Raw genomic sequence first — 18,185 nt, forward strand, 5'->3', positions numbered from 1 at the left:
GGACAAAGATGGCATCATCCTTTGACTGCAAGTACAGTGTCAGTTTGAGTGGACTCTCAGCAAAAGTTTTCTGGACTACTAATCTGAAAATATTTAATTTGATTATTTGGTCTGTCTTCCTTTATTAGAGGAACTTTCTGGTTTTGCTAGCAGCTCAGTAGAACATAGCTACCTCCCAGTTTCATCCCAATACACATATTTCTGATTTTTCCATGTTATACTTAGGCATGTTAGCAGGAGCATCACCTATATATAGGCTCAGTTTTTCTTAGTCCTTGGACAGTTATAATATGCTGGCTTACATCTCATTCTGTTGGCCAGTGGGACTTCACAGGTTTATCATTTTCTAAGTTATCACCTGAGGATTTTGGGTTGTATTTTATAGCTTGTCCCTTTTGTCTGCTTTATTTTTCCTACATTTTATCTTAGCGAGAATATCTGTTCAGCTGTTCAGAAGTTTTGTATGTTTGTGGAATAATGGCTTTTTTTGGCATTCACGGGGAAATCTTCAAAGAGTTCCTAGATTTTGTTAAAACTGCCACTTACACTTTAATATCCTTTCATAATTAATTGCTTTAATAATAACATTAAGGAATTGCTTTCACTGCAATTGTCTCTTTGTAATAGTTCTGAAATGAGAATCCCTGTTTCTTTTCTGTGGTGCAAATTTCTCTTGCCTGTCCATCACAGCTGACATTCCAGAAAGGAAGTGGTCATTTGTTCTGGATTGTGACAAAAAATGCTTCATGGTGGAATCAGTGTCCTCTGTGCACCCTGTCAACAACATCTTTTATATATGATCTGGGTTAGCCTGGGGAAGGGAAAAACTAATTGTACTCAAAGGTCAATTGATATTTTTATGTCTGCCCTATTCTGAAGTTATAGCTGTTTCATAAATGTCTAGGAAGTTGCCTAAAGGTTGACTAGAAGGGTGACATACTTACTGAAAGCCTCAGAAGTTTTTTATATTCAGTTGTAAAATAGACTTTGAAGCTTAAAAATATAACTCAATAAGTATAACCACAGATATCTGTATATATTGAACACAGGGCTCTGATCCTGAAATTACTTCTTAATCTAGTTAAAATTTAGAACCACATCATGCCCATGCTGTATTAACCTTCAGTGAATGCTCAAGTACTGATTTCAGCTGGGTTCTTATACCAAATTCACACTATTACTGAAAGCTCTTCAGCACAGTTATCTGTGTAAGTGGTTATAGGACAGGTACCATTTTGTAGCAATTTCTGATTTTAGGTAATTTGAATAAAACTTAAGCTGATGTTTTCAGAGATGCTTGGGGCAAAACCACATAACTCTAGGGAACAAATTAAAGATGGCTTCTTGTCTTAGGTCCTCTCATCAACTTCATATGTAATTTTTATCCTGGATAATTACATTTTTATAGCATTAATTGTACAATTTAGAAATTATGTGGAAGAATATAAAAAACATTTAGCAAAACCTCCTTTTCCCAGTGGGGTAGGTAATAGTTTATTTACAGCACAATGGGACATCAATGGTTTTTTTGACAGAATTCCAAATTCATAATAGCTACATTTACAGTAACTTTTAAAAGGCCTTACTTCAGTTGCAATTGTCATCACTGGACTTCAAACCTCTTATCATCTAAAGTCTTTCCAGTATAACAAGGAATGGTAATATATTTCTCATAAGGAGTGTTTTAGCTTGTCCAGCTTAACTGGAATCCTGATGGTAGAGTCACATATTCAGCATGAAATTTTATATAGACTTGATGAGATGTAGCAGTAAATGGAGCGATGTTTGTATCCTGAAATGAAAGACAAGAAAAATTAAAAGCCTTATAGAACATCAAGATCCTTTGGCAGAGACAGTCAGAGTGCTACAACTGAAGCACAAATTGGATCACAGATTGACAGTGATCTCTGTAACTGTTCTAGTTACTGTTGTTGCGTTTCTCCCTCAGGATATTGCAAATATTAAAAACACAAATACAATGAAGTATGGAGCAAGCTTGTTTGATGCCTCCCACTAGATGTCACTCTATGGTCTGAGTTGGAAGGCTTCTAAGGCACCACATGCCTTTTGCCTTCACTTCCACTCATCTGTATGGAATTCATGTCAGAATTAGGGAAATGGTCTTGTACATGAAACAGTAAAAACTCCTTTTAAGCACTTCTGTGTCACAGAGGGAAGGCACCACGTACCGTTCCACAGTAGGGCCCGGCGGGGGGATGGCTGGCGTCTGGCCCGTTGTAGAGGATCAGATAGTTGCTGCTGCAGTCCCCTGGGTCATCGATGCTGATGAAATCAAAGTTCACTGTGACAATTCGTCCCTGGGGCACGGTAATGGCCCACTCGCAGTCAGTGTGGTTGTGGTAGGTCGCCGGGTACCTGGGGCTGGCAAACGAGCCGCTTGTGCCATATAGTGTTCCGCCACATCCTGGAAGCAGACGCTGTTAATTGGCCTGGAAGGCTTCGTTTCACAAGGTAATACATGATGTGCTACATTACTACAGTATCACACTGAAAACCAGAGAGACTGGGAGCTGGGACAACTAATGTTGTTCTTGTCCCAAGAACACTAATAAAGAATAAAACTGAGGCTCCAGCTTCAGCAGCCTAAGAATATTCAACAGGCATTAAACCATCCCTCAATATTAAAACCATCCCCCCCACACCCCCCCAAATTCCTTGAAACAGGAACTGAAGTTTTAAGTCTGTGCCTTAGTTCAGTTCTCAGCTACTCAACTCGAGATAATTTGCCATGACTGTTCTTTGGCATGAAAAGTAGTGAATCCTCATGGGATAGAAAAATACAGAGAACAACTCAGAGAAATTAGGCATATTAAGTAAATCAAAGTCCATTTATACCAAAACTCAATCTTCAACAGTGGGCAGAAGCAGATGACCTAGGAAAAATGCAAGTTTATAGAGGAAGAATGTGCAGGCCATGATCCAGATTACCCTCACAGTCTCCAAGAATTTTCAGCTTACAGCTCCCAGAGATGACACCTTTTTATTTAATAATGTTTATCAGATGAAGTTGTGTGTGCCTTGAATCCATGTAAATTTGTAGCATGCTGCGGGAAGGGGCTCCACAGTTTAACTGCATATCAAGAACTGTTTTGTCTAGTTTGTTATGAACCTACGAGCTCCTGGCTTTATATGATGACTTCTAGTTCTTCTATGGGAAAAGTCAAAGAACAGTTGATCACTATTTATCATCTAATATCACTCAATTTTATAGACTTCAGTAGTTTCTTAACCAGATTAAAAAGTCTCAGCATATCTCATACAGAAGCCACTTTTCATGTTGAACTCTTTGTTAGTCCTGATTTTTTATAAGAGGAAGAGACCAGAACAGCACACATCATTCAATTTGTGTGTAAACTATGAATTTATACAGTGGCTGTCTATCTTTTCTCTTTCTTTCCCAACAATTTCTATCATTATGCCAGTCTATTTGACTCTTAGTAAACTTTTGTTTTCATGAAACTATTTTAGTCCTAAGATCTTGTTGTTGACTACTGAAAAATCAACTCAGTGCCTCTATTTTTGTAAGTAAATTTAGGATTGTTTTTTTTTTTACTACATTCTTTATTGTCACTTTCCTACACTGAGCTTTCTCTGCCTTTCCATCACTGGATCACTCAGTACTCTGGTTATTCTGCAGTACTTCTCATCTGAGCTTTCCTACCTGTAGTAACTCAGTGTAATGAAGAAACTATACCCAGCTGTTCACTGCCATTTCATAAGCCATTCATGAATGTGTCCATGATATAGTCACTACACAGCATTATAGGTAGTTTATTTTCTTGGGGCAGCTTCCTGTCCCCTTCAGGCTTGGCTGTGCCTAGCTCCTCAGGGATATCACAAGGGGACTACTGGAGCAAGCTGAGTTACCACCAGCACCACCACTCTGTGGATCCCAAGGCAGATGTTCCTGATATTTTCCAGCCTCTCACTGAAAGAATGAGATCTTTATCTTAAGTGGACTACATCATCTGAGGTTCTAAAGTCTACATCAGGAGAGGGAATTGTTTCCATCTCATAAAACGAGTCTTGCCCCAGTGGCCTTGAGGAGCAGCTACCTCTCTCTAGTGACTGAATAATGTGGACTGTGGGCTCTAGGGAAGGTATAAAGTGGTGATGAGGAAGGATCCAAAAAGAGCTGAATTCCACATTGCTGTATTTCCCTTCTATCTAGTGTTATTTTGTAGCTACAGCCTTACCAGTTGATGATGAAGTCCAAGTAATTTCATATCCATCATGAGCCAATGAAAAATCGCTCTTGAAACGAAGGTAGACAACATGGTTTTGGGGGAAGATGGGACTGGGCACAGTGTTTCCACAGAACCTGCCAAGTAGTGGTGATTGCACATCACTCCCATTTCTGACCTTCAGGGAACACAAAAAATACTGTCAGCGTTAAATTGCTATGCAGTTATACACCAGCAGAATTATTCATGGATACAAACACAGCACAAACTAGGTAGTAACTTGCATGCATACTGTAGCTGTCATTTTAATACTGCTGTATTTCCTACCACATATTCTTGTGAGAAGGAAAAAGAGGCCATTAACTGGTCTGAGTCTTATAAGTAATGGCACAGAAAAAGTATCATCAGAAACAGGCAGCTGAATGTTATAGTGTGTATATCTCCTAACTGAAAAAATTACTTGACTAGTAGCTAAGATGTTCTTATGCAATTCAAGCCTATGTTCATGTTTTGCTTTTCATAAGAAATATTAATATTCCAGATGAAAAGATTAGTTCTTTACCCTGCAGACTGCTCTTTTCCCCTGCTCTTTCCCCCTGTCCCATTAAGACACAGATCATATTACATAGCTCAGACTTAATCTGATATTTTTTCTGCACTCCAGTAATGCTGGTGCTTAGATCCATTTCTTGAGACAGTAAAGAGGATGTGAAAATAGAGCTAAATAATGATTCTGCCACAGACATCTGATTTTTGTCGTCTGACCAGAGAGCAGGGAAACCTGCAAGAATGAGGATTGTGTAGGAGGAAGATACACTTTTCACTGACACAAAGTACTTTTGCAGTTGTCACTAATGTTTGTTGGTTTCTGGTTTGTTGGTTTTTGGGGTTTTTTTAATTGCTTTTTTAGGAAAAAAATCTTTCTTGAGAAAAAATTCAAGCAGATGGAATCTAATGCTGTAACAAAACCACTCAGATTTATGGCTTTCTGTTCATTCATGGATGTTAGTATCAAACACAAACTATTCCAGATGACTCCATTAACTGGGTAACCTCAACAAGAGCTAGGTAAGGATAGGTTAGCTGATAACAAAACTATTTATTCACTGGGTTTGGACTTACTAGGGTGTATTGTTTAGCTTCTTGCTATAACATCTAAGTACGTTTCACCATAAAACTCTGGCAATAATTAGTACCTAATTCAGTCAGTTCAACTCAGACTTAATCCAAACTTGATCTAAACATACTAATGTCCTTTGAATTTAGCAGATTTTTACATAGGCTCACAAAATATGTATATTTGCATGATACCTCTAGGAAATCATGTGAACAGTGGATGCTGTCTTCCAAACTGAAAGCGTGGAAAAAGAGAGATATTGTGTGATTTGGGGGAGCTCGAAGAATGATAGAACAATCCATATTATTGGGGTGAAGACCAGGCCAGCCAGGGCTCTTCAGGTAACCAAACGTCTGATTATACTCTCTGCTGCAACCTTGAGACAGAAAACCAGAAACATGTAAGGATTTCAGATCTCTGTATTGCATTTCAATGTATGAAATAAACAAAGAGAATAGTAGATAGATTTTCTGGGACATTTCTTCAAACTTACCTGTAGCTTGATAGGAAAATCTGACTCCGTTGTTAATCATATATTCATCTGACTTGAAAGTCACAATGGCAGTGCGATCGTAAGAATAAAACTCAGGGACTGGAAAAGCTTCAGTGCCACAGAATCTATGGACTGACCCTTGGCTCTGCTGGAATTTAATACATCACAAGTTACTTAATGATATAATTCAGTTTTATATGTACTGAACTTAAGGTAAATAAATCTCTCAACACTTTCTATACCAATTATGAAATTGCATTTCAAAGTTCTCCTGGAAATCACTTAATAATATCTCAACATTTCATGTTGAATTATTATTAGGAACAAATAGAATATAAGATCTATTCTCATCCCAAAATGAGAAAGCATGAAAGAAGATTTAGAATATGAGGGACATAAATATTGGGGTTTTCTTTTTTTCTGGTGTTTTTAAACACTCTTCCTGCTATGAGTATTCATTTTTATTACCGTTCTTGGATGGGAGGAAGCACAATGAAAACTTGCTATGGGACTGTTTTTTCTGTCTGCTCAGTTTGGCAGCAGTGATACTTGGTTCAAGTGTGAAAAAATGTGTAACACTTGCCCAGGTCTAACTCCATGTGTGCACAGAGTGCTTCTGAGAGGCCTGTGTACAGTTATCACACGTTAATTGGGGCTCGGTCAGTAATGCTGTGGATGTGCCCCTCACAAAGGATCATCAATTAATATATTACCAAATAGTAGGTTTCTTCTCTCTTTCCAAAGAGTGAATGGGAATGGGGAATGGTATCCCCTGTAAATTCCTTACTGTTGGTGAATCCTGGAGCTCTAGGTAGTTCTGAGAGCAGTCCTGGCTGGAATGGAGGTGGAAGGCCTCTACCACCACCCTGACTTGCTGTTCTGGAGGGGCATCAATGATCCAAGAGCAGAGAGTAAATGGTGGATATTCATTTGGAAAATTAGGAGATGTTGCAGTCAGGGATGTAGAAGTTGCATTATAGATTCCTCCACACAGGCCTGTGTAAAACAGTAACAAATGCATCATAGAGTGAAAACTGGGTAAAACTATTTTTTGAGTAAAAGTCAAATGGAGTTGAGTTTTGGATGGTATATTTGCATTTGCCTTTGAGTCTCTAGAAGGAAAACAAAAAGCAAAATACATGCTAGTGGAGTCAATATATGTCATCAAACTCAAATAAATGTTTGTTTCCTATTTATTAACAATCTGTGAGCATTCCTGTTTTGTACTCTCAGACTGACAACCTCCTACCCACCAGCTAATACCAAAGAGAATTGTACTGGTGTCAGGCTGTTTTTAGTTTGCCTAAAGATGCTGTGCTACTGATTATCTTTGCTCCTTCCTGAGACTTATATCTAGACCAAATTTTGAGATAGTATTTAAATAAGAATTTCCATAAAAGAGTTATTACTATATATATGCATACATATATGTGTGTACTTACGATCTACTGCAGTGTAGGTGGCATTGAAACCCCTCCTTTCCACATAATTGTCTGTGACAAACTTCACTGTCAAGAAATTACGGGTAGAAAGGAAAGGAGCTGGCACTGCAGATCCACAGAATGTGCCAACTAAGTTGGCATTTTCATTATCTCCATCATAAATCTGAAAGAAGCAAAATATATAAGCCACTAATAATTTAGGCACAACAAACAAATAAAGAGAAATAAAATTCTCTGACCTGTCCTTACATTACAATTTTGTTTACTTGAAAGTGCAGTGTGTTCTCTTGTGCTTTAACAGGATGTTCTTGATTACCATAATTATTCACTGCCATATTAACTAATTCTGTTGGACAGGGTAAATCTCATTATGGAACATTCTGGTCCTGTCTCAGGAAATCTATCAAAAATTATTACATTTTAATTTGGCACTCTCATTTCTTTATTATATGTAATTTCAAAGTGCTTTTCAGTGAGAAGATTGATTTTATTCATCAAAATGTAGAATGATTTCCTTCTTTCATTGAGAATATCCAGTGTTCAGCAGGATCTATAACATTTCTTGGTGGAGTTTGTTTAGCAGCATTCTGCTATCTGATGGTTTGTATGCACATCTCCAAGAAAATAGCTTCTACAGGTGAGCACTGAGCACCAAGAATTTTGATGAAAAAAAAGGGGAAAAATTCTATTAATTGTAGTCCTTTCAAGGAATTGTGCATATATATGTATAATTTCCCTCTGCCTATGTCACTCCTGTCCAGAAGTTATCAAAAATAATTCACCCTTCTTCACTGTCTTGTCCTCAATGTTTCATTTTTGGTTTCTGTTTAGTTGGTTCTGCTTAACTTCAACCTGATACTCTGAAGTTTTACTTTACACCTGTTTGAGTTTTGTTTTGTTTCTATTCTGTGAAATAAATACGCATTAAAAGACCAGAAGTGTGTGTAATATTAAAACCCTTATTGATTTCCAGAAAGGCAGAATAACATCTGGTGTAGTAATCTAACCCAATGAAAAAATTTAATTATATTAAGGAATTTAATTTCTTCTTAGGATCATTTTCTATTAATTAAGTTAGCCTCGTGGAGAAGATAATGGATTGTATCTCACTGATATTTTCTTCTTAACATACTGAGCTGTCTTACTTTGACATAATCATATCGGCACATCCAAGCAGATTGTGCTTCAAGCTCAAATAAAGTGAAGATGAGGTTGATCCGTTTGTTTTCAGGTGCAGTTATGATCCACACACATTCCAGATTTTTCTCATATCTTCTGGTCACATTGGAGACTGGAGGGCCAAAGGTAGAAGCTGAAGAAGCTGAAGTTGACAAGTAACCACCACAGCCATTCTGAGGTCCTGTTGAGGAAGCAGAAGCTTTTTAACAGCAATTCCTGGCATTTATTTAATCTCTAACTCTTTAATGTTAAGCCAGGAGCTTTTTGTCTGTGCTACAGTATTTTACCATCCTTGCAAGGACCATCTGAGTGATTAAAAGATTTTCAACACAAAAAGACATGAATCACAAATAGATTTCATAGAGTGAATTAAGAAAGGCTCGTGTCTTTTGTTGAATATGATAACAGCATTTACTTTGAAAATGTAGCAATAGAAGTTTTTAAAAGGGACTGTAAGAAGACAGAGGGCAGCAATGAAACAGAAAAGCGTTGGTCTGAGGGCCTTTGAACGGGATCCTTGCTGGCCGCTGAGAATATTTAGTCAGTAGGGGGCACTGAGCTGTTGGCTTTGAAAATGTGATATAAAATCAAGTTGCTTCTTTTGGCAATGCAGCCGCATCCTAGAGGGATTGAATTTGGCAGCCTGACACTGTATTCACGAATCTAGCTAAAAGGGACTTCTGGAAGTGTTTTGCTTGGTGGGAACTTACAGCCCCTCTGAAATGCAGGCTGCTTTTCATTTGGTTCCCACAGACAGGGCTAAGTCCTTGACTTATTTACTGTGAAAATTTGGACTCAATAAAGTCAGTCACATTGAAAGAAATTACCTTTGGGGAAAAGCAGTTATTTATCACATTGAATTCCAAACAAGCAAAAAACACAAATTATCTGCCAGCCTTTTTTTTTTTTTTTTTTGGACTGGGCTAGTAAATGTGATCATCAATTCAGTTATTTCCTGCCCCAATCTCTATGAGGTCTCCTGGCCACTTATTTAACTCTGGAATTTAAATAAAATATTGTTTTACTCTTGCTTTGGGGTTGGAGGAAGGAGTTTTTGTAAACTGCACAGAGCAGAGGAGTAACTGCAAGCCTGTTGTCTCCTGCAGCAAATCCATTTATGAGCATTCAGCAACAAATGAAGCTACAGCTGTGGCTGTGGAACACAAGCAGAGTTTCAGAATTTCACCTGTGTGTGTAAAATGCACCTATCTGGCACATTCAGTGACTTCACCTTAACATGCTGATACATTTCCAGACATATAAAACTGTGCCTTACTTGAGCTACAGTATTACAAAAGATCATGCTGGTGAGAAATCAGCATCCAAGCATCAGGATTGCATCAGTAACCCAGGGCTTGCGAGACTGTAGTGGTTAAAGCAAAGTGACTAAGGCTGAAAGTTACCCTGCTCTACCAACCAAAGCCAGAAAAACCCCACCCTGTAAAGCAGTTTGCTTAAAACCAAAATCCTCATAACATTAGATTTCATATTTTTTATAGTTAAAAAATGAACAGAAGATACTTATTACAAAGTGAAAAAGTCAGAAATTAATAGAGTATAGTCCAGTTTTGTGGGCATTTAATGAAGTCAGAAACTTGGAAAAGTGTTAGCATTCATTCCAGTGCCACTGCAGAAGGTGAGAACAACAGCAGGGGAAATGTGAGCAATAAATCACATTCTCACAAATAGTCTGGGAAGGAGGAAAATGTCAGCCAGGAGGGTGCCTGGGCCCAAGGACTGCAGTTTCCCTATATTTTAATTTGTGTTCACCCTTCTGCGTGATTTATTCTATTCCTCTGAAACAATGTTATTGGGACTGGCTGTCCCCTGCATTTAAACATAACATTAAGAATATAAACATCAATCCAAGATCATAGTCTGACCATCCAGCCCTGCCGTGTTGAGGCTGGACTGAATATATGGGTCAGAGACTAACAAAGCTCCCCTTCCCTTTTTCAAGGGTAAAATTGCAGAGATGCCAGTCAGACCATAGCAAACATGAGTCAGGGAATTGCCACAGACCCATGCAACAAGAAGGCTCTCAGTACTGCAGGAACATCCTTTTTTTGAATATTAAATGTCTGTACTTTTGCAGTAGTGAAGTTCACTGCTAACTGTGCAGCCATAAAGACAGCTCTAATACAAAGACAAAAAATACATGTGGGTAAGCTCTGAGTGTACAGCATATGAAAAGATGCTGTACATCCTCTGTACACCTTCTCTCTGACAGAGAGAGAAGCAGACCAAATTCTCATTATCAGAAAATTAATTCCAGTTAGTATTGTATAACCAGCAATATCATCTAAGGGGAGATAAATAACTACAAATGTGATTTATACATAATAAAGGTGAAGTTTCACAATCCCCAGGCTGCTTAGTTGGGATAGAGTCAGATGCTTACAGGACAGTACATTATAAATAACAGCTAAACTGGAGGCTGACCAGATATCAACTAGTCCTACATCAAGCCAAATAAATAGGACTCCTTGTTGAAAAATCCATCTATCTTGGTGCTTTTCAGTGCTCATCAGTGTTACATCTGATTGCAGGCACTGGAAGTTACCCAGTAGTGAAACTGTAGATGAAGGAACACCCACAAGTAAATGAAGAACCAATTGCTTAACAGGGGGGAACTAAGAGAAACACTGTCTCACTGCATTTTAGCCAGGACACAACATATTGCTTTAAAAATCAGCACCACTTCTGAAGAGAAGGCCAAAGAATAGCCATCCAGCCTGCAGGTCATTTTTAAAGGAAAGATATTCATCACTGGCTAACACAGCCAGAAACAAATGCAGCTAAAATCTAGGCAAAATCTGTGACTGAGAAGTCTGTTAAGTTGTAGAATAGACTTTTAGATATTAAAAGCTAAACTTGATTAAGATAATGAGAAATGTACCTTATAGAACAATTTGTATGTCAGCAGATGGAGCAACTACATGGCTGGTTTTTTTCAGTCTTTGCTTTCTTATTTGAAATAAAAATCATAAGGTCATCATAAATCAGATGGCAATTTTGTTCTCATAAACTGCTTGCCAGAGAATGCAAATTATCAGAACTAGGGCACACACTGTCATCCCTAATTGCTTTTGGTGGGAAGCATTAGTGAAACTAAAAGGCTCCAGGACCATTCAGAAAAGAAGGAATTGAAGGTTCCCTATGGCAAATAAAAATCATTACAGCAGAGACCAGGCACATGTTTCTCTGTTAAGAGCTATGCCCTCTAGATATGGAATGAAGATGAAGATAAATCTTTGAAGCTTCCTGCCTTTGAAGTACAGCCAGGGGAAAGGTTCATTTATACAGGTATGGGTGCAGTGAAAGGGTAACTTACTGAACAGTTTGAAATCTATCAGAATCAACTGCACCACTGACATTTCAAAAGACAACAAAGCGATTTTGGTGTCTTTCCCTTCCTTTACAAATGAGCACCCTAAACAACTACTGGAAGGCTGCAAAGTTAAAGAAATTGTCTATTTCTGCTTGACAGTAATGAAAATTCCCTCCAAGACTTCTGACTCTTTTGTTTTCACCTAGAAGCATCCCTGGGAACTCTAGACTTCTCTCTGATCTGAACTAAAGATGAGTAGAAGCAAAGATTAATTCAGTTAAGACTAATTATTCTTTCTTGATGGGTCTTATTTCCAGTGCATGGGAGTGGCTGTAACAATTAGCTCATACCTTGTTTGGATCATGGCTTCGAACAGTAAGGCTCAGAGGGACAGGGCTGGAGTGAGGAATTGTACTATTCTGTTTTGTCTCTTGCTGATACTGAAGGTTGGTGAACCTTCTCAAGCTGGGCTGTTCCCATGTTTGGCAATCATTGCACCAATGTTGTGATTTTGTGTGGCTGCAGGCTCTGTCCACAGAGCCTCTGAAAGCACACGGCCCTTTAGAGTCCTTATCTAGCCTTTGTGCAGAAAAGCTTTTTGACTGGCTTGATGGCCTGGCAGTGGTACCAGCAATGACATTTAGGACTGCAAAGCTCCACTATCCTGCTTTAGCCAGGTTTCACAAATGTAGTCAGATGAAATTTGTATCCTTAAGGTTCTTTGGACTGATACCAAATATAACAGTTCAGACATTCTCTGTTCCAAGCCTGCAAAACTGTGATTTATGTACTGTCCTATCCATCTCCTTGATGCTTGTCTGGGAGACCAGAGGCTGACATGCAGTCTTGCCTAATTCCAATACTTACTAATAGTGAATTTGTGTTCATATTTGGCACCACAGCTACTTAAGCCTTTGCAGATCTCTCTTGCAAATGAGAAATGTCTCCTCAACTCTTTTTTGTATGCACCAGAGGACAGATTTTCAGCTGAAGAAGTCATTGACTTCAGTCAAAACAATTCATGCCAGCAGAGTTCACCCACAGTTTTGTGAAGTGCCATTAATCTGAATATCCCATCAGCTTTCAGCCATTTAGTCACCACAAATATATGCAATTATTGTGTCTGAAAATAAGTTTTCCCCTCAATTTTTCAGATCAGACAAAATTTTCTTATTTTAATGTCTGCTTTTCTTCTTATCTGTCCAATTTGAACACGCAAGCCCTTTCTATTTCTTTTGCTTCTTTTGCTTCACTGAAGATAGTCAAGCACTGTTTGGATGCAATCCTATGCAATGTGCTCTGGGATGACCCTGCTTGAGCAGGGAGGTTGAGGCAGATGATCCACTGTAGTCCCTTCCAACCTTACCCATTCTGTGACCCTGTGATTAATTAACTGACATTTCTGAGGGACATTTGTAGAATATCCCTTAGCTCACCAGTTGTATTCTTTTCAAAGACACCAAAGAGATGTATTTCAACACCACAAATGCTTTCTAAATTTAGTGAGATTTCAAGCTGATGGATATTTGAAACCCAAAATACATTTAGAAACAGTCTGGGAATTGTGACTTATGATCATATATTCTGATCTTGTCACAGATGTTCTTATTTTCCTAGACTATAATAAGATCAAGAAAAGATATGATTAGCCACAATTTATTCACTTATTTTTATACATAAAACTATCCATAAGTTATCCATGGCAGTGTAATGAACTGTGTAATACTAGTGGGTAATATATTTAGCAAAAAATTGAATGAACTGAAAGCCCAAAGAAATGTCTGCCAGAAGATTTGTGACATTCAAACAATTTACTTCCCAGCTAAACCCTCTGCAGCACCAGGTTCTGAGTTCAGGTTGGATACCTTGAGATACACCCCTGGGAACCAGTCCTAAATGGGATGTGAAATCTCTGCAAGTCACTGCTGCTTTTCCAAAGGCATGAGAAAAAACAACAACATTCACGTGCCACAGTCAAGGACACATTCTTCTAAGATTTCTTTTTTTTTCTTCCTTTTTTTTTTTTTCTTTTTTGGTGCAGGAAGATCTAAGATTTCTTTTTTTTCCTTCCTTTTTTTTTTTTTTCTTTTTTTTTTCTTTTTTGGTGCAGGAAGAAAAATTGGCAGGATTCAGCTGTGCTGAATGTTATGTGCTTTCCACATAACAGGCCATAAATTCTGTTATCAGTGCAGGTGCCTGGTGCCACCTACAGCAGGTACCAACATGAACTACATAAATCAGTGCAATGAACTATTTCTGGTGGTATGAGAAGTTAAATATGACTCACAAAAGGACACCTAGCCCTGGCCTATGCAACAGAATACCCAAAACAATATTTTGCACTTTATATAATTAATTCAGAATTGTGGGGGCTTTTTTCAGAAATTCTGAACAACCCAAAAATACTCTGCAACTACTGTGCATGCTGAACACTGCTGAAAAAGTGCACCTAGAAAGCAAACACAGAGTAAGCCATAGTTTCAGTTTACAGGACAGAACATGAACTACAACAAAATGAGGCAATTATTTTTTTGTTGATACAATAAAATAGCATAAAAATGCTTTGAAAATTCTACTGGATCAATTTTTTTTAAAAAGTAGACAGTAATTTCATTGGGGAAGAGCATAACAGTAAACCTGTTAGTGACAGGCTTTTAGTGTATTCAATTCCACACAGGAAATAAGTAATTCAATACACAGCAAATAGAATAAGAGAAGGCAGATGCCTCTGGGTGATTTATCAGGTAAATTACAAATCATCTTATCAAGAAGAAAAGCATGTAGATTATAAACTATTTCTATTACATGCAAACTAGATTATTTATGTAAATTACCTATGAATGCACTTTTCTGATATATCAGGGAAGATTGATTTTTCCAGCCATTTTTTTCCTAAACTCTACTTGCTTATGATTATTTTTCTCATGTAAAATGATTAATATTCATTCAAAAGAAATGATGATTTGTATAAAAAGAATGCAGAGATCCTAGAGGGAAAAACTAAGCAAACTGAGGACAATGTAGAGGATGGGGTGTTTCAGGAATTAACATTCCAACAGCCTAATGGTTGCCAAAGGTTTAGGAGACATTTCTCCTGCCCTAGAGCCAGCAACACTAGTGTTCTCATTGTGGCTGCCCTATTCTTCTTGCCTGTCTATATCCATTGGGTTTTCTTCATCTTGTGTTTAAATCATAATCTTTTTGTGACATTAGATTGTTGCTTCATTCTGCCTGTGCAGTGGAATTGTGGCCCATGAATTCATAAGCCCTAAAATAATGCAAACAAGGGACCACAATGACATTTATCCAGTACACAATGCTCATCTTTCACAATGCATAAACTTGGGTTTCTTCTGCATGCTCACAAAAGATAGTATTAAAAAGGGAGGGGAAAGTCAAGCAGAATTTAGGGCAGTAGAGAAAAAGCAGGCAATCTTCCTCCCCTCCCCTTCCCCACCCCACCTTCTACACTGTCTCAACTGTCACAGTTCTACCTGTTTTATGTGAATAAAGCTCAGGAAGAGCCTTCTGACTCAACTCACTTATCTAACCATGTGCAATACTTTGCTTTTTATGCATTCATGTGAATTCCTTAGAAAGCCTCAGTGAGCAGCCCTGCATCTCAGAAGACCCCTCGATCCCATTCTGATGGTTTAGAGGCACTTTTCATTACTGCCACAATGGAGCTATAGATACATCAGCTGAGAGCTTTCAAGGAGAAATGACTTCCTGTTAATGAGGTCATAGCTACATCACCCAAGAGGTATTTCTGACACCTTAAAACAAGAAAAAACCCCAAATCTTTATGTCTTTTTAGCTTTTGTATCATACGGCTCAGGGGATCACAAATGCAGGTGAGAGGGTCACCCCATCACTGAATGGGAATAGGCAGAAGCTCCATTTGTCACCAAAGTGCTATTTATGCTATTACAGCAGGGATGGCAAAGGTATGTGCAGGCTCTGTCCCTGCCAGCCAGAGTCAGTTAAAAAACTCAGATCTTCCCTTAGAGCTTAAGAGATAATCAGGAGATCTTTAGCCAAGTCACAAGCTCAGTACATGCTGATCTCATTCTTTGGGGAGAGATCTTAGCTTTCCTTCCTTTACAGAGACATCTCATGTAACCAAATGCCTTAAGCTGATATTGATTTCTATCTTCTCCTCCTTTTGATTGATTGTCTGGAGGACCACATGCTCACTGTGGAAAAGAGTTATAATTCTCATTTTACAGACTGAAAAGAAAGGCAGAAAAAAGGTCAGTGGTAACTAAGGTCAGAGAAATCTGTCTTTCCACAAATCTAACACTTGGAGCAGGCTGGTATCTTCCAGTCAGCCCAGCTCTCCAGCTCTGCCTGAGAGTATATCCAAGTGATTCCAAAAATGAGGCTGATAAGTGTCCAAACTTAGCAGCAGAAATAGTGAAAAGATAAACCCTTTAAACCACATTACAAGGGTCATATGTTCCCCTGCCTCAAGCACACCATCTCATAGAGTTATGATAAAGAATGCTGCCTGTGAATTGGGCACTTTTTATTACACAGCGTATGGAATAGCACAGGGAAAGAAAAGATATTTTACAAGAAAGATGACATTGCTAAATGGCCAAATTACCACTATTTCAGACTTTCTTTTAGTGTTCTTTTTCTGTCTAGTGGGGGGACCTTGAATATTCTGTTGGAGTCAGGATCGGTGATGGAAACTAATTGTTTTAATAAAATCAGGGAAGGTTTTCTACAGAATGTCAGGGTTTAACTCTTTGAGTGCCTGGATAATTCTAGACATAGGCAGTATTCCTTAAAAAGCCTGATCAGGAAAGAAATTGGAAGAGCTTGTGGGGAAAGGAAATAGTTTAGTTTACTACAAACAGAAACAGTACATTGTTTCTCTCCAATACATAATCAGGGTCACTCACAACATGAAGCAGAGAGCAATAATTACATTATCCAGTTGTGTTTCCCTGGGGCAACTAGAGAATAATGTGCTCGTTGTCATCCAACAGAGAATGAGGTTTCTTGTTTCTCTACAGATACCATCTTCCTTATTCAAGAGATTTATCATTATGAATTGTCATCTGATTGCATTTTTACTCTTACAAAACCACATGGGTTTTATCTTTTAACAGACATGAGGGAGCTTCTCTAAAGCACCATGTAGAATAACAGGCTTTTAGATCTTCATGGTTTTATTCTCTTTTATTTGAACCATAATCTCAGACCTCATAGTACAAAGATGTGTCACAGATTTTCCTGGCTCTGTTTTTTAGGCAAGCCAAGCTGGAAACATTTATAGGATGTGACTCATGTTTTCCTTTTGTAATATGCTTTTCTCCTTTTTGGCTATTCTGTGTTATCATGGGACTGCCAAGATCCTTGCTAATGGCTGTGTGGTTTAGTCCCTGTGGCTTGCTTCCCACAATGAAGAGAGAAGACCTACTATTAAGCATCTCACCACCACAGGCTCTTTGTCACACAACCCAAACCTCCTCCTGGGCATCTTTTATAACTTGCTACTCATAGCTCCTGAGGTACCCACGCCACATCTTAACCTTGTTTTTCTTGGGAGCCTCTGGAAATGTCCCTCCAAACATCTAAGAGATGTCAAAGTTTGTTCATAAAAGGCTTCTCCTCACTCCAGGAAATTATCAGGCATGGTGCTCACTTGAAGAGCTTGGCTTGTGTGCTGTTGTGTACTTAAGGAGAAGATCTGGCAAGTTGCACAAATAAATCTAAAGTCAGTGGCTAAAAAATTGATTAAATGCCAACAGGAAGAGGAAGAGCTTGGGGAGTTCCTGATGATCTCACCCTGGAAATACTAATGCAGGCTGCAGGGCATCTATAACAACTGATACTTCAGTGTTTAAAGACAGCAGCATATGAAGCAACATTAAGTTACCTGGAATAAGATTCACAAGACTTAAAGACCATTCACAAGGTCTTAAGCATTCTTGTAGCAATTACTTTGAGTGAAGCAAAGGAAGAGTTAATAATAGTAATAACTATGAGGTTCTGTGGGAATATTTTTCTTGGCAAAGCTGTAGAAGCAGTTATTTTCCTTATCTGTAAGTACTTTCTCAGACTATCAAATGAGAAAGTCACTGGCTAGGGATAGGGAGGGGATTCAGTGACTCAGCAGAAGACTATGTTTGTTCTGCCACAAAGGCCTTTCATTCTGATCTGTCTGAGGGCCAGCTTTGCAAACCAGACAATTACTTCTTTCTAGAGCACAAAAGACATGGAGTTAATTATACAGGAAAGTAGTAGAGATGACATGAAATCAATTTGCATGTAATAATAATTTGTTTCTTACCATCCCTAAACAATTCAGATAAAGAGATAAAAATCTCATTTTAAACTTTGATCTTTAAAGTAGAGTACTGAATTTAAATGTTTTTTAAGGTAATAATCAAACTCTACCCCTTAT

General features: G+C 38.2%; 1 protein-coding gene across 1 annotated transcript in view; it reads right to left on the reverse strand.

Moving 5' to 3' along the window:
- Positions 1-1,478: 1,478 nt before the first annotated feature.
- Positions 1,479-18,185, reverse strand: part of CUBN (cubilin) — a 144,847-nt gene continuing 128,140 nt past the window's right edge. The window contains exons 60-67 of the mRNA XM_039710573.1: positions 8,403-8,617; positions 7,258-7,420; positions 6,603-6,811; positions 5,816-5,963; positions 5,517-5,698; positions 4,218-4,383; positions 2,190-2,425; positions 1,479-1,792 (exon numbers count right to left, since the gene is read on the reverse strand). Coding sequence (XP_039566507.1) covers positions 1,685-1,792; positions 2,190-2,425; positions 4,218-4,383; positions 5,517-5,698; positions 5,816-5,963; positions 6,603-6,811; positions 7,258-7,420; positions 8,403-8,617 — 1,427 coding nt within the window. The 3' untranslated portion in view covers positions 1,479-1,684. The remainder of the gene's footprint in view (positions 1,793-2,189; positions 2,426-4,217; positions 4,384-5,516; positions 5,699-5,815; positions 5,964-6,602; positions 6,812-7,257; positions 7,421-8,402; positions 8,618-18,185) is intronic.

Source organism: Passer montanus, unplaced genomic scaffold (genome assembly GCF_014805655.1).
Source record: "Passer montanus isolate IOZ18808 unplaced genomic scaffold, ASM1480565v1 scaffold10, whole genome shotgun sequence".
Taxonomy (NCBI): domain Eukaryota; kingdom Metazoa; phylum Chordata; class Aves; order Passeriformes; family Passeridae; genus Passer; species Passer montanus.